General features: G+C 47.0%; 1 protein-coding gene across 2 annotated transcripts; it reads left to right on the forward strand.

Moving 5' to 3' along the window:
- The first annotated feature begins 2,541 nt into the window (after nt 1-2,541).
- LOC142908892 (rab effector MyRIP-like) lies at nt 2,542-20,248 on the forward strand. 2 transcript variants are annotated; one of them, XM_076059544.1, is made up of 4 exons: nt 2,542-3,347; nt 13,232-13,418; nt 17,235-17,456; nt 19,096-20,248. In XM_076059544.1, the coding sequence occupies exons 1-4, from the start codon at nt 3,323-3,325 to the stop codon at nt 19,280-19,282; spliced, it is 621 nt and encodes a 206-aa protein (XP_075915659.1). In that variant the 5' UTR covers nt 2,542-3,322; the 3' UTR covers nt 19,283-20,248. The 2 variants fall into 2 exon arrangements, with proteins under 2 accessions (XP_075915659.1, XP_075915666.1); XM_076059551.1 differs by lacking the exon at nt 2,542-3,347 and adding an exon at nt 6,067-7,355 and having other exon boundaries at nt 19,096-20,246.
- The last annotated feature ends 1,187 nt before the right edge of the window (nt 20,249-21,435 follow it).

The following is a 21,435-nucleotide window of genomic DNA, read 5'->3' on the forward strand; positions in this document are numbered from 1 at the left end:
TGTTTGAATAGGGAGACACTTTCACATTTTGACTTTTGAAGAAAATAGTATTGGACTCAATCCAAGCTTGTGCATGTCCACCACTTTACCAGCAAACTGTGGAAGTGTTTATGGGACAATATGTTCCATCTCTCGAGGACCGCCCAGCCTGGATCAGAAAAAGGCCACCGTGACATTTCAAGCTCTTGCAATTTGGCGTGATAACGAAATCCCCGTGGGCCGCACATTTCCAAATGGCCGTGCGCACACAATCGGTTACACCCCCCCCACACACACACAAATCGCCGCTTGAATCCACACGCTGAGAACCGATGGTTGATGGGTCTTTCCCGCGAGCCACAAACAACACCAGCGGCCACGTGGCTTGGCCTCGAGTGATTTAACTACACCACAACCCCCTCTGCCCCCCCCACCCACGTAGAGCACAGTTCAAAACACTCACGAGCGCCGCTCACCGCCGGCGTGCGCGCACACTTGTACAACGTGGAAACTCGCTCGCACGCCAGCGCACACCCACGCAGCCCACTGCGTGCACAACAACAAAAAAACAACACTCAGAGCACCCTCTCTTGCCTGCCGCCCACCACAGCGCGCGCTCGTGCGCACACACGCATCGTTGTGCACAGCCGTGCCGGCCTGCCGAGCTCGGGGCTGATGGCCTCAACAGCTGTCGCCTTTCGAGATCGTGGCATCGGAGAGTGGAGATGCGGAGGGACACGATCAAATTTCCGCGTGCCGTGAACGCAGGTTGACGAATGGGTTTTGCCATGCAATAAGCACACGGGTCAAACATTGCGTTTGTTGGTCTTCTCCTCCTCCTCCCACGTGAGGTTGGGAATGTGAAGACGATTAAGCACACACCGGCATACAGTGAGTGCTGAACAAACCTCGTGTTCGATAATCCTCCGTGCTTTTAGAGCCCTTTGGACGGCTCGTTTCTACCCAGCGTTGTGCAGCTGATTCATCCACGTGTTACCTCGTACACCTTAACTCAAATCCACAGGGGTAGAGAAGGGGCGGCCGTGATGTATTTCGAGTCATTTTGCCAATGGTCTTGTTCTTTGGGCAATATTGGCTTTCATCTCAGGGGACTCTTGTTGTGCAAGATGTAGTATGAACGTATGATGAAATAATGACGTTGTTATTATGTAAGCTCTTTGTCCAAGTGACTGTCAATGACGGTCGTAATTTTGACATAATTGAGTGTTGTTCAACCATCTCCAACTTTCATTAGACCCAACAGGCACACTTCCTTCATCCAACGTTTTCACTTGGCTGAAATATATTTATATTTTTTATGTTTAAACGTGAGTGTCAACATGCTTAATTGTAAGGATAACTGTTTCAGTTCCATGAACATCTAAAGGAACCAAGCGTCAACACCGAACGAGCTTGGTTCCAATGAGTACATGGAGGAACCGTGGGGCGGAGTTTTGTCGGGACGCTGATGAACAATACGCCGTTTGATAAAATATATATACGGAATTGTTCACGGACAGACGTCATTCCTCTTCACGGGGTGCTGTGTGTGAACACTTTCATTGTAGCCATCACTCTGGCAGTGGGCTGGCATTGGGGAATTCCGCGGCCAACTCCGATACACACTCGTGATGTTTCTGTAACTTAATTTTACGATGAATGGTCTTAAAAAACATTGTCCGAGCAGACATTTACTACAGGATATATGTATGTAATTTTATGTTGATTAAAGTGTGTCCACTTATTTTTTAATTCTTCTGTAATGTGGTAGCTTTTTGCTCGAATTTCTATCTGGTTGTGTTTGATTTTTGTTTTATTCTCCTCGTTGTTATACCTGGATTTACGTATTTACTTTTGTCATTATGGTGACCCAGGTCACATTACAAATGAGTCTATCTTGGTCTCTCGAATTCTCTCTCATCTAGTTAAACAAAATTGTCTTGGACCTTGGCATGTTGAGTTTGCTGAGTTGTAAGGTGGGGGTGTAACGATGCATCCATGCATCAATGTTTATCGATGCTTAAAGTTCATATGTATGTATGCTGAATGTCTTTCACATCGTACGTAGCCAACTATGATGATCAGAGGTGCGGCGGAATGACAACACACTAAGCACAAAAAAAGCAGTTCGATAGAAATACATTTTCAATTTGGATTTAAAAGTGCAGAGCTCCAGTAGCTTCCTAATGTCAGAAGGAAGAGAATTCCAGACGGCCGCAGAAGTGCATCTGAAAGCACGCGATGCAGCGACCGTTCGATGGCTAAGCCAAAAGCCGCTTTTTGCTGCGACGATGACCGGTGAGAGTTCACATGATGGTGTATGCTCCTTGACGGGATCAGCAAGGTATTGTGGTTCATTTGTGTATTGAGCGAATCGTGTGTCTCACAATGTATGTTTGCGGCGCGTATGTCATGTACGTTCAAAGAAACCCCACACATTGCATGGTATGTGAAGGCCGTCATCCAGCAGTGGATTTACAATGGCTTGTATCGTACACGTGTTGTGTGTAAGGGATACACATGGTGCCTGTATGTGCTAGAGACCACTACGGTTCACCGCAGTGCTAATAATATATACGATTTTAATTAAATCACCATTCTTGTATGAACTTCTGTCGCACCGTACGTAGCCAACCGTGCTAATCAGTCAGTACTATATCCTTAATACAGTATTGACAATTAATCAAATCGCCAGCTGTGTGTGGGGGGTGTAATTGTTACTGACTGATCTGTAGAAAACACTCGCTCTCCTGGAAAGCCTTGATAGTTGATCTAGTCCAACACTGAGGGGCTGCTTTCAATGCGTTGTCGAATTTTTTTCTTCTTTCTACAATCTTTGACACTTGATATTCTGTAGATCACGAGGTTACCGCTCAGCCCAAGTGGAAGAGCACGGAGGGTGACCTTAAGAAGTCGCTAAGTGCCCCGCATAAAACTTGTTAACGTGAAACCGATTTTCTGAGGATCGGGGCATTGGACGAGGCGTGAAATAGCTGGGACTCAATAGCGCCATTCATGCAGAAAACGTCACAACAGCCTCCATCAGCTGACTCTAGCCGGACACGCATGGGCCATGTGATGGCAGCATCGTGACGGCCAATTTCGTTCGCCAGGGACACACGATCGCAGGAGATCGAGACGGCGGTCGTACGGAGCCAGGCTCCGATCAACGCCTCGGTTGTTTGGGGGAGAAAACATCCTTCTCTCTCTCTCTCTCTTTGTCAATCTCTCTTTTTGGCGTTCCTATTTCAGATGAAAAAAGACGCACGCAGAACGCCTCCAAAGTCACCGCTGGAAAATTCCAAAGTTTAGAGAAGGCGCGTGAAGTGGTATCAATTTTGTCATGGAGGGTGAAGGAGGTAATGAAGGTAAGCGTTCGGCGCGTTGTCCTCCCCCGCCCCACCCCTCCGATTAGCACGTTTTTGTTATGCACGGTGCGAAATAAGTTCAACGTACATACATACATGCACAAGAAATAACTCTTGAGTCTGACCGCGTTAAACGGCAGCGTTCCATGCTTATTTTAATCAGCTCCGTGTTTTGTGAACTCTACATGTGGTGGTGGTGGCCGCGCGGAAATGATTTTTTTCCCCCCGCGACATTGTCAGAGTGTGCGCTGTGCGGTGGAGCAGCGATTTTCTGAGCCCTGCGGTGGGCGAATTTGACCAAACAGCGACAGAACGGAGGCCTCCGCTTTCTTGCAAACCGCGCAACGGGGCATTTACTCGTGCTCACATGTACAACGCTCTGTTGTCTGCACATCGTCTTGAGACATTGCTATCATCACCGTCACACTCTGCATCCACCATTGTGGCCATCGCAACAAAGTTACGCGTTTCTCTTTTTAAACTGGTTAACTTCCAGCTGTTGAGACTGTGATTTCTTCACACGTGCGTGCAAAGTACACTGCAGCTGATCCACTGCTGGATGAGGGCCTCTTGAATCATTGGGGGTTGGCAAAGGCTGCCGGAGTGCAGCACAATGGATTTTGCTGCACCGTCCTCTAATGCCCGCCGTGCCGTCTACACTCGGTGATTATTTACTTGGTGGTGGTCACCCATCCAAGCACTATCCAGGCTCGATTCTGACGACATCGGATACATTGGGATCCGGGGAGATTGGGTGCATTCTGGGTGATTTGGTCGGTTAAGGGAGTTCTAGACCAGTTGGAAATATCTGTGAATATTGATGTCAGTGTTGCCGCAATTTTATGACGTTAAAAAAAGCAATTCAACATGAGCCCGGTACAGAGGATGCACCATAATTAAGGTTGGGGGCACAGAAACTCCACGGACAAAAAAAACTAACTCAGTGCTCCTGGGATAATGAAATGTATCTACTGAGGAGCGCCTCATTGAGATTGAAGAAGCTTGTTCAGGTAGGGCCCTGCAAATGGGATGTTTCTCCAATTCCATCGATTGGTGTTTGGCATGTGGGAGGAAACCGGAGTATCTGGAGATAACCCCAGAGCGAGATATGATAATCCATTGTGGCAACCAAACACCCCGCAAATTCCAAGCTGATGTAATCAAATTGAATCCATTATTAAACGTCAACAAAAATGTTCATACTACCTCTTGCCTATGATAAAACAAACTAACGTGGAATGCACCCACACCCTCAATATCTCGAAAACGAAGGCGGATTGAGGCTGCGCGCCAGGCTGTCTCTGGCGGCTGTGCCAAGTGGTGGTCATCTTTGAACAGTGCAGCAGCAGCAGCAAACTCCATTGTTGCTCATCACTTATTTACTTACGCGTCTATGCTCCCCACGTTGACCAATACGCGCTGACCCGCGTGGTGAAGTATGACCAAGTTGGACACGCACGGCATGGGCACGCCCGCGCTCAGCAGTGGATCAACAGGGCCTGTACGCATGTGCGACCCTCGCTCCATCATTACCTAACCTATTACTCACAGAGAGAGAGAGGCGAGGTCTGGTCTGCATTTAGATCTTAGACCAGCCCTGCCTCTCAACCAGCCCTGCCACCTTCACGTTTTTTCATAGCATCGGTGTACGCAGCACAGTCACGTGTTTTTTTTTTTACAAAATGACATCGACAGCTGTCCGAGCACAGCCTAGTTACCGGCATTTAAATGATGTATAGCGAGAATACAACGCTGCGGTGGTGGAGCGGTATGGGAGTGGTTGGAGTGAACCCGACGAACTAAATTGCATTCCTTTGCCACGGTTAACGTCAGTGGAAAGTGATGGCTGGAACCGGTCCTGGATGCCCCCCCCCACCGTCCGGGCACCGCACAGCGTGGTGAAGTATGGTCAAACAGCCCTCGTACCGACACGGCGTGGGAAGGCCTTCATTGAGTGACAAATGGCTTCAAATAGCTTTATTTCATTATTCATTGCGGCTGCTTCAGCAGCTGCGTAGTCGTATTATTTGTTTTGTTTGAGCAGCTGAATTATATGAGATGTGGGAAGTTAAATACTCTCTGGAACGAAGTTCAGTATTGAGATTGCTGGGAGACATGTAGGGGCTTTGGGTATAAATGTTGTGTTCTTTATAATCTCTCCCTAATATTTAAGTGGTGTATCTATTACTGGATCACCCTGCATTTCTTTTCTATTTTTAATTACCAGGTGAGGCCCACCGTGCTATATAGCTCTTTTTCAGAAGCGACCTGGCCACACATCATGTCAACGAAGTGGCTTATCACGTGCAAATTTATAGGAGCCAAATACTGTGAACGCGTGACGTTGATTCTCAATGTGGAGGGGAAAGACCGGAGGCCCCAGAAAAAAAATCCACGTGCCCACGGGGAAGTGAGAGAAACGCAAACTCCAATGATACAGGCGTCAGGGTCTGGATCGAAACCCACGAACCTCCTGTATATTTGGGCCGGTGGCCCCGTTGCCAGGGCACACAATGACCCCATGCTGCACCGCGCCTTGTTAAGCACAACTAAGTCCCTGGCGCGCCCGTCGTCACATCGACGCCTTTTTAGAACAAGGAAGTTGAGGATGCGCCACGCACGCGACGTTCCGCTGCCAGGCGTAACTCACCTTTACCACCGAGGTGCCACGGTCCAAACAGCGATAACAACCCACCCACCCACCACCTTTACGGGCACGCACGGCTTTATTGGGTGTCCCCCCCACCCACCCCGCGACGCGACGCAGGTTGTTTTTGCTTCACTGTCACCTCGTCAATAAACCGGAGAAATCTACGCGACACTTCCAATCGATGTCCTGGGCTCGCCGGAACTCCCGGACACCAGCCCAGAGGTCGCTCCGCTGTTACCGCGACCGTGTTCAGCAGCAGCAGCAGCGGCGGCGGCAGTGGCAGGTCTCGTGAGACGGTGCCCGGCTGGCACGGAGCTCTTTAAAGACTGCGAGAGGGTGGGGGGAAGCCGCCGGGCTTGGTGGCAGGGGCGGTGCGGCACTGGAATGTGGCTCGTGCGGGTTGAGGGAGGCAGCGGCGGCCGGGTGGTTGGGTGACCACCGCCCTTCTCGCCAGCCGCGGCGTCTTCGCGTGAAGTTACCTCTTTGGTGTGGAGGCCGCGCTGAGCGGTCCGGTGCTGCCTTTGTAGAGACGTCACGGGCACTGACGCTCGTGGTGTAGGCTCGGAGGGAATCGAGTTGCGGTGGCGCGCCGCACTCTCTCGCATGCACGCGCGAGAAGAGACAGGGAAGAGATAGAGAGAAGAAACAGAGAGAAGAGACAGAGAGACAGAGAGAAGAGACAGAGAAGAGACAGAAGAGACAGAGAAGAGACAGAGAGAAGAGAGGCAGAGAAGAGACAGAAGAGACAGAGAGAAGAGACAGAGAGAAGAGACAGAGAGAAGAGACAGAGAGAAGAGACAGAGAGAAGAGACAGAAGAGACAGAGAAGAGACAGAAGAGACAGAGAGAATAGACAGAGAGAAGAGACAGAGAGAATAGACAGAGAGAAGAGACAGAAGAGACAGAGAGAAAAGACAGAGAGAAGAGACAGAAGAGACAGAGAGAAGAGACAGAGAAGAGACAGAAGAGACAGAGAGAAGAGACAGAGAGAAGAGAGAGAATAGACAGAGAGAAGAGACAGAGAGAATAGACAGAGAGAAGAGAGGCAGAGAAGAGACAGAAGAGACGGAAAGAATAGACAGAGAGAAGAGACAGAGAGAATAGACAGAGAGAAGAAAGAGAAGCGAAAGAGAGAAGAGACAGAGAGAAGAGAGGCTGAGAAGAGACAGAGAGAATAGACAGAGAGAAGAGAGAGAAGAGACAGAGAGAATAGACAGAGAGAAGAGAGAGAAGCGAAAGAGAGAAGAGACAGGAGAGATCGATGCGTGCGGCGCGCGGGACGGTCACTCATCTCGCGGTCGCTTTCGGGTGGAGTTTTGCTCTGACCGGCTGGGGAGGAATTGGCCGCGCAAGCAGCAGGTAGGGCAAGGATCGCCCCGCGTCGCGTACGATTCGTGTGCTATGAAGAAGGCCCCTTTTGGCCGAAACGTCGCCTGTTGTGTTCATCGTAATTCAAGGCTACGGTGTCATTTGAGGTTTTTTTTTGTCTAATTTTGGAGGGGTGGAGGTGTGGGGATGCTAACGTGATTATGGCGAGCTGCGATCTGAAATAACAATAATATAATCATTTTGATTTAAAGCTTTCGTGACTGCAGGGATTCATACTCTTGGTTCTTTCGGTAAAGTCACGTAGAAGGGAAACAATAAAATAATAAAAATATAAAAACATATATTGTTTACAATTGTATTGTTTTATATTTGTATTATTCTATTGTTTCCCTTCTACGTGACTTTACCCGAAAGAACCAAGAATATAATATAATCATTATTATATTTTACGAAGTGCCTTTAATAAAATATCACGGCGCGTTTTAAGGAATTATTAATGGGGGGAGGTGGTCTGGACGTAACCAATGGGCAAGTTAAAATAGTAAGTGCCTTCCTTCTAAAGTGATAAATGTGTTTTTTAGATGGGACTTGAAGATCTTTAAGCTAACTGGACTCCTCGATAGCCTTTTGGCGGAGAATGCCACAGTCCAGGTGCCACAGAAGTGAATGTCCAGAGGTAGCGCCCGGGTTTTGGTAAATTTAGAACTGATGCAGTAGTAGAGCATTCTTGGTGTTTGTGAATATCGGCATGGAATTAACGCCAATCGGCAGCTTTGGGTGAAATGTCAGCACCTGCTGCTTTGTAAATGTCGGATAGCTACCACCTGTCGCATTGAGGTGGTTTCAGGTCAGCTTTGAAAAAAAAAAGTCGAGCAAAATATACAATTTGCAGCTTTGTCATGGCATTACCTGATAATGATTGACCTTCGTTTGACAATGATATAACTACGGTGTATAATTAAATACTTAAATCATCAATACTTAACGATACACCGTAGTTAGGGAGAAGACAGATTGTTAGAGATGGTGGTAGTGAGTCGATAGTTTCAGCCCGGTCACCCATATTGGCGCACAAATAAACAATCACATTCAATTTTGATCTACACATAATTTGGTGAAATGACAGCTTTGAGATTTTTTAAAAATCTGTTTTACTGTGACGCGACAAAGATTTCTCACCACGGCAGGGTGGGTGGATCATAGGTCACTTGAAGGGATGTCAGAGATAGCTCTGCAGGCCGTTTCTCCTACGCAAATGGGTTTCGCTGCTCCGTGAGACATCCGCGTGTGTACTCCGATGAGTACGGTCGGCTACGTACGGCGGGAAAGAAAGTTCAACACACATACATGCGTACGTATTATGATGACGTAAGCCCATATAGCCAAATCGGAATACAATTGGGGAAGACAAAACGATTCCACGATATGCTGAGAGCGTCGACCAATTCATTCGGTGAGCACATCGCTGCTCTCTGTATGATAGGAATGACCAGCATACGAGCGCGGAGATGGCATCCCCACTTCTCTGTGACATACAATACAGCATGGGCCCTTAATTACATTGCCACGCGCTTGCATATGTGTGGTAAGCACACATTAAATCCGACCGAACAGGAATGTCTCAGCGGCAGTAGCAGCAGCCTGTAGAACCTTTCTTGCACATGCAGCTTGATTTAAATGTGGGCAACACTGTCGTTGCACGTTATGGTTGTGCTGATGGGTCATGCAAATTGCCCGTGGACGAATGTCAATTGGTGCTGCTAACTTTTTAGTTTGTGTGCATTTCCACAGCCACGCACAATGAACACAACCATCGTGCCGCAGCTGTAACTTCTCCCAACACCAGTTCTTGTAGACCCTTCCTCCCCATTCAAGACTTTTAGCTGCCTCGTTCTACAGAGAGGAATCGTGTTGCTGTAATTCACGAAGTCAGCTTAATGGGCCCAACAACCTGGCCTGCATGTGAATGTGGAATTGATGGGGAGATGTAGATGGTGGGGGGATCCCCAGCCCTGAGCGTTGCTTCAGCGGTCTACATTAATCCATGAAGAACGATGTTCATATTTGTGTTTAATTCCTTATGACTTTGGACACAGCCGAAAACAGTGTAATTATCATCTTCATGAGCCCTGCTCTCTCCTCTTCCTCCGTATATGGTCATGGTCTCACACTGTCTCATCTCAGTTTTGTATGCAAACTGATTGCATTGCTCCATCACCATGGTGGTCATACTTTTGGGTGCATTCCATCCTTTACCTGCCATTCCGCCACCAGCCTTGTCCACTGGCTCACATCACTTTTGAGCGACGTGGGCTTGCTGTAGCGCAAGTTTATTTTATTGCGGCATGATCTGTTTATACAGGCGCACACACACGGCATGTGCAGGCTGGTCCAGATGTCTCGTGGCTTCCCAATTAAGTGTCCCCCTACCAATTGTTTCCCGTTGCATATTATTTTTTTTTTAGAGAATTATATGGGAGTCACACAAGACATCTGGGCCACCCTGGAGATCACAAATCTCCGTAAAGTTCTACATTTGTCATCTGCAATGTATATCCCCCCCCCAAAAAAAAATGTTTGAGGGACACAAGCAAGAACAGTCTGGTGTATTATTCAATTTCTCATTGAGGTAGAGTTGTCTGGCATATAAAAACACGTCAAGATTGATCAAGCGTATAGCCATCGAATAAACGCACCCACCGATGAGCACGGTTGGTTGGCTACGTGTGGTGCGAAAGAAGTTCAACATACATACGTGCACGTTGACAATGCGTGACCTCCAGTGCCATTCGCGACAACAGCACGCACGCACGCGTGCTTTATTTGTACACGCATGGTTTGAAACGCACACCCGTTGAATGAAAATGACAAAATGAAAGATCAAAAGTAGCGATCAGTTTGGGGCAGAGCGATCTTCCGTCTCATTCGATAGCGAGTCTCGTGTTTGTGTGCAGTAAAATATGTGCAGATTAATTGTTTATTCAACAAGCCTGCAACGGAAGTGTTTGCTTTGGCTTTGGATCGCCGGGGTGTTAAGTCTTTGTGTCCGGAATGTTTATTTAACGTCCCACAGCGACTGGCTGGCCTTACAGCTTGTGAACGGAGTACATTATTTAACCTTGCGTTACGAACTACACTTCAAACAAGCACACTTTGAAACGTCGTGTGTTGTGTTATTAATGCACCGCCTCCAAAAAGCGTACAGACTCCGAGACACAGCTTGGCGGTACGTGCTTACGATGCGTGTGCTCAGCAGCGAAGTTTAAATTTGACGGCCAAGCCAATGCTGGATGAAGGCCACTGCCGGATGTAACGATCGCCCCCAGCTCCGTAGTTGGCCATCCTCATGGATTCGTTCTAACGCTTGGCTGCTTCTCGGTCACCATTCTTGACCACTGGAAGGGAAACAATTTCTCTACTTTGTGCAACAAAATAAAAAAAACAAGACTGGCCAGTACATGAACAGAAACGCATTGCGATGGTTAAAAAAAAAAGATTCTTAAAACAGATTTAACTCAAAATGTATATGCCGCATGTCTTTTCCAATCCTTGGTAAATATTTGAAGAATGCTTGCACATTCAAAGAATTGTATGAAATGTTCAACTTCGAGTGATCAATGTATATGTGCACCTATGGTTGTATGTAACAGGGGGATGCATGTACTTCAGTTTCCCTTGCACACTGTCTGAATTACACACGAAGCATATTGCATAAACTGAACACAGTGTATGCTGGACAACTTCGCCTTTCAACACTGTCACCACGCGCAATTAAACATTGGATTTAATTGCAGATAAACGCTATTTCGGATAGGAATGTGTGGTACTTTAACATCACCAAAGGGGCCATAAGCAATGCTCTAATGCAGTGGTTCTTCACCTGGGGTGCACGCACTCCCTGGGGGTACGAAGTGCCCTTTCTGGGGGTGCGAGATATGGCCAGATTGTTTTAGGAGGTAAATCATCGAAACACAAATTCAGCACTTGCACGAAAGTACTCTGTTTCATCAAACCTATGTATTTGTTAACATTGTACTTTTTTTTACGATTGAGAACCAAAGTGGTGCAAGGCTGGAGTAAAGGTTAAAAACCACTTGCTCTAATGCATGCCAAATGCAACTTAAAATTACGTCAATAGTAATATAAAATCCGTGGACAGCAAAACTTGTTGCTTGCTTTTTGAAGAGCTCATCAACATCTACGCAAAATCTAAAATATATTTGGGTATTTTTCTTTCGCCCCCAACCAACCAAACCCCTTACGTGCATTATTTTAGCCTAATCTTGGCAAATTTATCAGAACTTCAAATTTCAGAGGGTACTAATGACCAGTGTGGGGACTTGAAACCAAAAGTGGTTGACAACATTTTCAACACTGGTCCCCAAGGCTCTTAACAGCAACACTTACCTTTACAGACCCACAATCCCTTACAGGGCAAAGCGTTGCTTTGACGTTTAAATTAAATCTCTGACGTTGAAATAAAACTCGGCATTTATCCTTCGACTGGCAACTTGCCAAAAGTGAGTTAGGAGCTTCTGATATTTGTTTTCTTCTAAAAATCCTTGTTCATTATGGGTTTGAACGAGGCGCTACACATGATGGTTAGCGTTTCAATTGAACCCAGTGTGATTTTTTTCTAGTCAAGACCACTTTTTTTTACTTTAGGTTGACCTTTGGCAGGTCACAACGCAAATGCAATAAGGAAAAAATGACGCGCATTTGTGAACTTCGCAGGTCCAAAAAAAAACCCCCGAGTGAATTTTTTGTTCGAAAAATCTTGAGACGGTCGAGCAATAGCTGTGATTGAGTTGGTACGGAATGACCCTTATGAATCCGTACCTGGCTGGTGGTATTGAGGTGGCTTAATTAGCTGGAAGTCTCAACACTTGTTCTGCCTCTTTAAATGTAACTAAGCCCACGAGTGGACTGTTGGAGGTGGATGTTCTATTGCTTTACCAAACAGTGGTGATGACTTGCAGAGTGATGTCATGGGGAGGTTCATTCTCTCAGAAAAGCAGGTTTATAATCCCTTGCTCAAATCCTTATCCTGCAATTGCGACCGCATCCCCACCCACATTCCAGAGTGCACTTCCACTTAACCTGTTCAAAAATATCTTGTCTCGGAATGCGATACTTCTGCATTCCTTTACACAATAAAATTCAGTGAATGATTCTCCGATTTAGAATGTATCTGATCACCCACACCATACATTGGTGCGAGCGATGATGCTTTGTGACAGGTTTTCTTTGCGTAAATCACTTCCAGTCATGCCAGGCTCGCACGACCTTCTAAACACACAGCAAATCCATCGACTCATGCAATTATATACTCAACGAAACAGTTTTGCTGACTATGGAACTGTCTGTTGTGCCTCCTAAAGTGTGTCTGATTGTGTTTGCCGTTGTGCTTTGCAGCTCAGAGTTGTACCACGCACGGTACACCCAGAAAAAAGCCATCGGGGGAGAGCTACTATTTTATATTGTTTTCTAGACAGGATCCCTTCACAAATTTCCATACAAGTTGCCGTCATTTCTCGTGGTCAGTGTGTCACTGGTGAAAATTGCTGTACGTGATAATTGCTCTAAGATTGTCCCAGTGCGTCATCACCTTCAACGAGGCTACTTGGACCAATGCTAGGCGCTGCACTGTGTCATCAGCCCTTCCCACATATATTATTTGACCGAACTTCACCACGCTGGTTAGTGCGGGTTGAGGAAGGAGAGGCGCATAGACATGGGAGCATATAAGTGCAGTACAATGTTGGGATTATGCTGTTGCCCACAATGGAGCAACATAACCTTTCGACGTAACCCTTCGACCGAAAATGGTGTTGGGGCAGGTACAAAGGGAGACCTATTTTTTTCGAGTGAATGAAAGCCCGTGACCTCTGCTGTTTTGTCACCAGGCCTTTGCGCGGGCTGTGAGGAGGAGCCGTCGCCACCGCCACTGCCGGTTGTCCCTGGAGACGCGGAGGCGGTTGCGATGGAGGGCTGGCTGAGCGCGTGCGGCCTGAGCCAGGATGAGGCGGCTCACATCATGGAGGTTCTGCAACGCGATGCGCATCTGCGTCAACTCGAGGATCGCAAGATCGGGTCGGTGCCACCGGGGCAGCATTGGGTGGTTGGCGCAAGGACGCGGGATTATTTTATTCGGGGGAATTTTGAGGTGGAGATCAGAGCACAGAGCTACCTCCGCTGAGATTATGGATTTGCTTGTCAGCAGCTACCATTCGTTAAACTTTATTCCCACAGCTAGGAATGTGATGTGTCTCACCCGGGTCAATTGCTTCACAAAATAAAAACCCCTCTCACATACAATTTGGTTCTGCACTTTATTTTGCTAAATTCCATCTGAGGATTAATTGGCAAACGTTAATCTCATATGGCAAAGGGGTGGGAGATTACTCCCCTTTCCTGTTTGAACCAGAGGTCAATTAAAGGTATATCTGAGGTAGTTCTGTGACATCTGCTTCTGTGGGCCATTCTCCAACATGACGGATTGCACTTGCACTGTGAGAGATCTGAATTGATACTTTGTCTCATGGCATGGTACTGTTAGCACAATCGGGATAAAGTTGGGGGAAATGAGCACAAATCAATAAAATATAAAATTGATGGAAATTCCATCTTACCAGAACATGACCTCCAACCAAAACTCATACCAGGGGAGTAACTATTGAGTGTGCAAGAGGTTCAACTGCATCAGGCCCCAAGGCCAGAGGGGCCCAGGCAATATGCTCCACAGAAGTGGGAAACTGAACAGTCCGAGGACCAATTCCAACCACTGACGAGGGAAAACCTGATGGCATTATAACAGAATACTCTTATAACTCACGTATGGTCATACGGCCCGAAACTTTACCTTTCTCTTTTCCCTCTTAAAATCCTAAATGTTTGAATCCAAATGACAAAGGGCACTGAAATATATTATTTGTGCCACCCGGCTGGAAGTAGATTGTACTGACTGCTCCTAGCGGACCTCCAGCCACTGCTGTTCGCCGTGGCAAAGGCGATACCTGGAGGGGGTGGGGTGGGGGGGCCGCAGGTCGCGAGAGAGGCGCCGTTCCCGAAACGACGAGCGAAACAATACCGGTCTTTGTGCACCAGCAGTGCCACGCGCCATGCCTATGTTCATCCTTTGCATCTGTGGCTCCTCTTTTTTTTGGTGGGAGGTAGGGTGGGGAGGCAAGGGGGACATCGTTGGCCAAATTTTAGAGCTGTGCAAGTTATCTCCTCTCGCCATCGTGTCAGGGCAACGACGAGGGTCATTGGGGGACCGTTGCTTGTGTCCACGACGTTTGTATTAGATTCGTCGCCAGTGAAATGTTCCTCGCGTAGGAAACCGGTTCATGGCTATCCACATATACAAGCACAGAGACAATTTCAACCGAGAAGATGGATTTTGGCATAGCAATCATTGGAAAGATTTGATAAACCATTTCAGGTCTTGATTGTTCACGCTTACAGTGGCTTTCAGACAGCATACATTAATTTTTCGTCTCCCCCCTCCTCTTTTCAGAACATAGATGGACTAGTCCTTCTAAACAAACTGACAAATCGCTGCACGTGGCGCTAATGTTTTTTATAAATAAATAAATACACCGTTTAAAAATAAATGTATGCAAACCGACACACCTGATGACGACCGTTTGTGTTATGGTCGAAACGTCGTGAGAATTTTATTGTTTTATATATATTTTATTATTTTGTTGTTTCCCTTCAACGTGACTTTACTGAAAGAACTAAGAATACGGTTCATGGCTGTTTGAATATTTTTTTTATGAAGTTACTCACTATACGTAATGGATTTTCTTATGGCTAACTTCCTGATTAAAATAACATGGCGTTGAACAAATTTGAGTGCATGCTGCAATATGTCATGTTTTTGGAAGCAAAGCCATTTTTTTTGTTACAGCTCGCGAGGAAAGTTAATACGATATGCGTGATTTTTGTTTTGCTTTAAAGCTTTCGTGACTGCAGTGATTCATATTCTTGGTTCTTTCGGTAAAGTCACGTTGAAGGGAAACAATAAAATAATAAAATATATATAAAACAATAAAATTCTCACCTGATGATGATTTTAATTTTTATATATATTATTATTTTATTGTTTCCCTTCTGCGTGACTATACCGAAAGAACCAATAATAGGATATGCGTGCTTTGAGTTTTGACGTCAGCTTACCGTCTTCCAAGGGAGGCTGCGTTGTCCGCAGCAGATGATCCGTGCGCCACACAAATTGAGGCTGCACTTCCCAGTGGCTGTTCCACCTGATGGCGGACGCTTGTGTTGCTTCCGAAACGTCGTGATTTTATTTATTTTATTTTACACCTTCGTGACTTTACCGAAAGAACCAAAGAGTATGGGACCCGGTCTTGTTATAATTTAAACGCTGCTCTGAAAACTTAGCTGATCTGTTGACGACGAAGAAGCGCCACTGCCCAAAACGTCACCAACTATTTCCCTACCCCCCCTCTCAGGAGTTGACGGATGTGTTGATTTTTGTTGTTGTTGTCTGTGCCTTCTCAATGATAGAGGCGGTGAATGAAGTTGTGATATTAGTGATGACAAATAAAGCCCAAACACTCTCAGCTACTTCACTTTTGCCGTGGTTCAATGCATACATGCAGCAAGGGGCCGTCCATAAATGACGTCACGCACCCAGAGGGGGGGGGGGGGTCAGATATTTATGACGATGTGTGACGAGGGGGGGGGGGGGTTTGAGAAATGTGACGTCACATGGAAATGCGCAAATTTACATAAATATAGACAACACGTTCTACTTAATTAAATATACTTTTTTAAATAAATGTTTTCTCCTACAACATCAGAGTGCAGCGCCACATTAAATACGCACTACAATGACAATAGTTTAAAGCGATTTGAAGCATGTTTTATTTTATGATTTTGGGGGGGGGGGGGGCAGAGCTTTGTGACGTCATATTTGAGGGGGGGGGGTCTGACTTTTTGTGACGCCGTGTGACGAGTGGGGGGGGGGTCAGAAATCTTCCAAAATCGCGTGACGTCATTTATGGACGCCCCCCAAGGGCAAGGTCGTACAGCTTCACTGTCACCATGCAGGCTTCATCGTGTTGGTCGGTGTCACGGCTAGGATAGCAACGATCCATCCATGACAGTTGAGCCCCCCTCCCCCACTGCGCTGCGAGACAAGTTTTAAACCTCGTCAGGAACATTATTTTTACATATAAAACATTCATGATCGCGAGAATCACTCGCGATGATTGTGAAGACTAAAAGTGCCACACATGCACACACGCTGCCCTCATTGATATTTATTTAACTGGCTTTGTTTTGACGGATATTCTCAAACACGTAACCTAGTTGTGCATTCACACTGGTCAGATCCAGAGGGCAACACATTACTTTCATTAATTTTTTTCATTTAACTTCAGCTGATGTATTTCGTCCTTGGTGCAATGCCCTCGTACGAAGGGCGCTCGACCAAAAAACAATATAATTATTTTTGCTAACGCTCAACTGCGTTCAGCGATGTGACGCATTACAGCAAACACCGTTGAGGAAGGAAACGGGGGAAGCCACCTCGACCATTCCTCGCTAGACAAGGCTCAAGAACCTTCAGGCTGCGGCGCTGTGAGGCGCAATGGGAGGGGAGTGGGATTGGATGGAATCAGTGGATCTTGAGCCATGGAAGCACCCTTGGGAGAGAACTTAAGAATAAGAAGACTCTTGTTCTGTGTTCACTCTATTACAGTTCACCAGTTCCGTGAAAAAGAAAACAACGTGGCACTCCGATTACAAATTTTAAGCACTTGATAAATACAGATATTTAGTGCCTGATGAATAACAATGGATCACGGTTATGATGATGATGATGTTGTTGAGTGTCTCACCCCGGCAATGTAATATTTAAATCCCTGTTTCGCTCAGCGAGCTGAAGGAGCACCTCCAGGAGAAGAAGAGCATGATGGGACTCCTCGCACGGCAGGAGGCCTTCAACGACAAGTGCTGCATCCTGTGCTACAGCCCGTTCCTCATCCTGATCAACTCTCGCGAGCGATGCCAGAGCTGCTGCCTCTACGTGTGCCGCGACTGCAGCGCCTACAACCGGCAGGCCAAGGCCCGGCTCTGCAGCGTCTGCCTAAAGCAGAGGTAAACGTGCCACCTCCCCCCTTCCCCCAGGGCCTCCCATCACCGGCGGCGTCTCCGCATTATTATTTAAGTAATTGATCACTCTCCCGATTATCGGTTCAAATACTCGACCAGTTGGGTAACTTTGACACGAAGGCTTTCGCGACGAACACGATTCACGGTTGTTTGTTATGGGTTAGATCGCGTAAGTAAAATGTGTGTTGTACACCCTCCTCCACCCGACACGGACAATGAATAAAATTGTCATGAAAACAGAAGCGCCGATTTACTACTGCTTCAGCAGCACCAGTATGTTGGAGAACGATCCAGAACATTTACAACATCTTGCTGGTAGTTACAACCAGCATAATCAGATAGTTGCCTGATCAGGCAGTTGCCACAATATCAAATCTAATAGTCCTAATCGGTTGACATGCTATGCCCAAATAAAAGGCTGTCCCATGATTATGCTAATAATTGGCGTCATCCTTAAAGTGTCTGAAATGTACGTCCTCAATCGTGGAACTGCCCTGGCACGGTTTGGCAGGTGCGTGTCCTCACACACAGAGTTTGCGGTACGCGCAATGCTCCCGTCTCCCCTCGCCTCAAATTTATCGAATTATTTGATCAATTGTTATTGAATTGTCACGATTTGGGGGTCCTGGTTTCATTTAAGGATGACTTTTTTTTGGCTTGTTTTTACTATCTAGTTTTTATTGTGTCTAATTTTAATGGCCTACATATACTATTAACATACACTTTCTATGTCACATGCATAAACCGTAAAACAAAAACATTGTTACACGTCTGATTCGATGCGTGTATTGTGAGCATCTCAGTGAGTCGACCCGTGGCACCTGGGTCTGCCCCGTGACCTCTTGCCAGCGGGCGTTCGACACTTCACGTGGCCTCAACGTGCACATAGCCTGGCACAAGCGCCGTGGTGACGTCACCACCACTTAGTGGCGAATGGCGGTTGTTGTTGTTGTTATTGTGAGCATGAGAATCGATTTGAATCAATCGGTGCATTGTTACACAACTACTGAATTGCATGAGTGAATATTTTTGTATTCAACACTGTGTATATAACGAATGTTACTTATGTGTGCACTGCACTGTATAATTTATGTGACTTGGCAGTGATTGAGACCAGCGGAAATCTTCCACTGACTGGAACGTTATGGCCCTAAGAGGTGCCAAGCTGAACCGTGTGTGCTCTACCACAACATCCCGGCATGTTCAGTGGATCTCAAGAAATATGGACATGGGACTCTGGCAAGGGGATTTAACCTCTGACCTCTGCGGTCGTTTCTAATTACTGGGCGGCTGTGGTAATTGAACCGTGCCCCAGTAGGCCAACAGAGGGGCATCCCGAGTGTTAAGGCTTTGCACGTATAAGTAACCGGCGACGCGGCGTGTTCAATATGCAGCAGCACAGCAAGTAGGCTGCCATAAATCTGCGTTATGCGAGGCTCTCAACACGGGTGGACGAATCAATGGGTGTAGTTCACGAGTGATAAGGAGGTGCCTGGCCCCACCCCCATCGGTGGGCATGCGACTCGAGTGAATCGGTGAATCGTCAAGTGCCGGAGATCAATACAACTGGCGTGGCCGCTTTGGGCGATGGATGATGTCCCCTTGTGCCGTGTCGTTCGCACAGGCTCCTGAAGGCGCGATCGTTTGAGTGGTACTACGACACGGTGAGGAAACGCTTTAAGCAGTTTGGCAGCGCCAAGGTGAAGCTGTGGCTCTCTCAGCTGCTGCAGGGCCCCCAGAAGCAGGAGGAGGAGGAGGTGGTGGTGGTGGTGGAAGGAGGTACGACTCGTTTCGCGACGTCAGATTTTTAGCTTGCAACTATAAAATAATGGAAGTCAGGTATCTCCACAGGACTGAGTGCACCTTTTTTGTCTGATGAGTCTCACGTAATTTACTGGGAGTGTTTGTAATTAGTTTGGTGTCTTAAACGGGGGTTGAGGGGCACTTATTTCCATTGACAGCAGAGACTCTACATTCCTGTTTTAGGGGCCGGTCTCCCCACGGGACAACCACTGGTGACCAGCAGTAACCATCTTTAGTGTAATTCATGCTGTGTACTTGGTGGTCGCAGTGGCGAGCGCACTGTACTGTGAACCCAGTGACCTGGACCTCGTTCGATTCCCAGCCGTGGCTAACAAGGGTGGCGAGTAATATCTGAATCAGACCCGAGTCTGATTCTTCACTAACCCACACCGACCAACGTGGTGAAGTAAAATCAAATAATGCCATTACCGGCACGGCATGGTTAAAGCTTTCATCCAGTCTTGGATTGATAATATAATTAATGGCTGAAGAGGTTGTTGTTTACTTGAATTTCCACGCAAAAGCCACAATTAGCAGCCCTTTCACATAGAATCAAGAGTTAAAGTGGACATCAATAATTCGCATCAAGAGACACAGGTGTGTGGTGTGCACGTATTGAACGTTACTAAGTGGTTCTGTAGTTGTAATGTTTGACTCGCAATCCAAAGGTTGTGAGCTTCAATCCCAAATGAGGTCGATGACTCAGCCCATCATCCTTCCAGAATTGATAAATGCACACCACGTTTCTAACGACACCACTCAACATTCTCTGTTGTTGTGCACGAATTTCTCAGACACGTGGAACTGAGGGGGGACTTTCTCTCGGGCGTGTTCCCTTCTGTGGCTGACACTCCCTCGTTAGTCTCAACTAATTGGCGATGCGAAAGTCGAGAAGTTATATTACGTACATTAGCAGTGGTACTGGATGCATATACGGAATGATAATTGTTGCAATTTCCCTCTGATAAGCGCCATATGTGGCTCAATCTTGACGTAAGTATGTTGAACTTCTTTCGCACCGTACATAGCCAACCGTGCTAATCGTATCAAGTGTAAGATGAAGTGTGGTGACACCATTAGTCTACAGGAGGCTACTGGGCCCTTAGTAATTTCTCATGCACCGACAATATATCCATGCCACACAGCCTGCCCGCCCTCATGAACGGACCGCGAGTTAAACCCACCCCACGGTGCCATGAGCTTGGCTGAGCCTGGATTTGGTTTCATGCGCCGGGGCTCTCACGAGAGACAACGCGAGTTAGGCCTGCCCCAGAGGCCTCCGTCCGTCTCTCCTGCAGCCGCTGGGAGGAAGCCTCCCTCTCAATTATCCTTTGGTGCGCGTTTGTCGGTGGTGGCAATTTGGATGAACTCGGCGCTGTCGCAAGGTTGGCGTCAGTAGCCACCACGACGCGACAGCAGGTGGCGCGCAAGGCCCTCCCTTGAACGCGCAGGTTCCGTGGTCTCTCATCCCTCCGCCTGCGAATTCAAGTCACACTCTGGGCGTAAGGGAATTATCTCCCCTTACGCAGATGATGGAAGAACAAGTTCGAGTTAATTCAAGTCGTTCACTGCACGGTGCCCGCTCCCGCTGCTGCTGACGTGGTCATCTGGCTTGGCCAGCTGATTGTGAAACTGCAGTTGTCGTTCGGCATCTGCATCGGCAGCCGTGCGAAAGAAGAACCAGGAGGAATAAGATTCACTGCACGATGAATGCTGCAGGGGTATTAGAAGCAACGATTAAGGACGTTTTAATTTTACACTTAAGAATAGTGACATTAGGAGCCATGAAATGTTTCACTGCAGGGCACGTCCACCAAGCAGATGGAGATATGAAAGCAGCTCTGTGTGCAGGTGATAGCCGGATAATTATCAGCACGTGGAAAAAATCGTAAGACCTGGCGACGGCTTTGTTTGTGCTCTTCATCCAGCAGGGGATTGATCATTGCTGGCGTTGAATTGTACTATTATGTCCCGTTCTTAAGAGTATTTCTTTTGCTAAATCGCGAGCCCTTGGCTCGACGTTCCATGGAGAGAGGATGCATTAAATGACATTTACTATTGAGATGGTTACGGAAAGGGAATGTAATTTTGGAGGTGAACATGAGTAAGGTTATGATTTGTATTAGGTAAATGTTTGTATAGCCAGCCAGGGACATTTTGT

This window comes from Petromyzon marinus, chromosome 4 (assembly GCF_048934315.1).
Source record: "Petromyzon marinus isolate PM22_M1 ecotype Great Lakes invasive population chromosome 4, UKy_Petmar_22M1.pri1.0, whole genome shotgun sequence".
NCBI lineage: Eukaryota > Metazoa > Chordata > Hyperoartia > Petromyzontiformes > Petromyzontidae > Petromyzon > Petromyzon marinus.

Excerpts from the sequence above, each read along its gene's own strand:
- LOC142908892 (XM_076059544.1), top strand. The coding sequence starts at position 3,323 with ATGGAGGGTGAAGGAGGTAATGAAG. Across the intron at positions 3,348-13,231 it reads GGGTGAAGGAGGTAATGAAG|GCCTTTGCGCGGGCTGTGAG; the intron begins GTAAGCGTTCGG and ends TTTTGTCACCAG. Across the intron at positions 17,457-19,095 it reads AGCGTCTGCCTAAAGCAGAG|GCTCCTGAAGGCGCGATCGT; the intron begins GTAAACGTGCCA and ends TCGTTCGCACAG.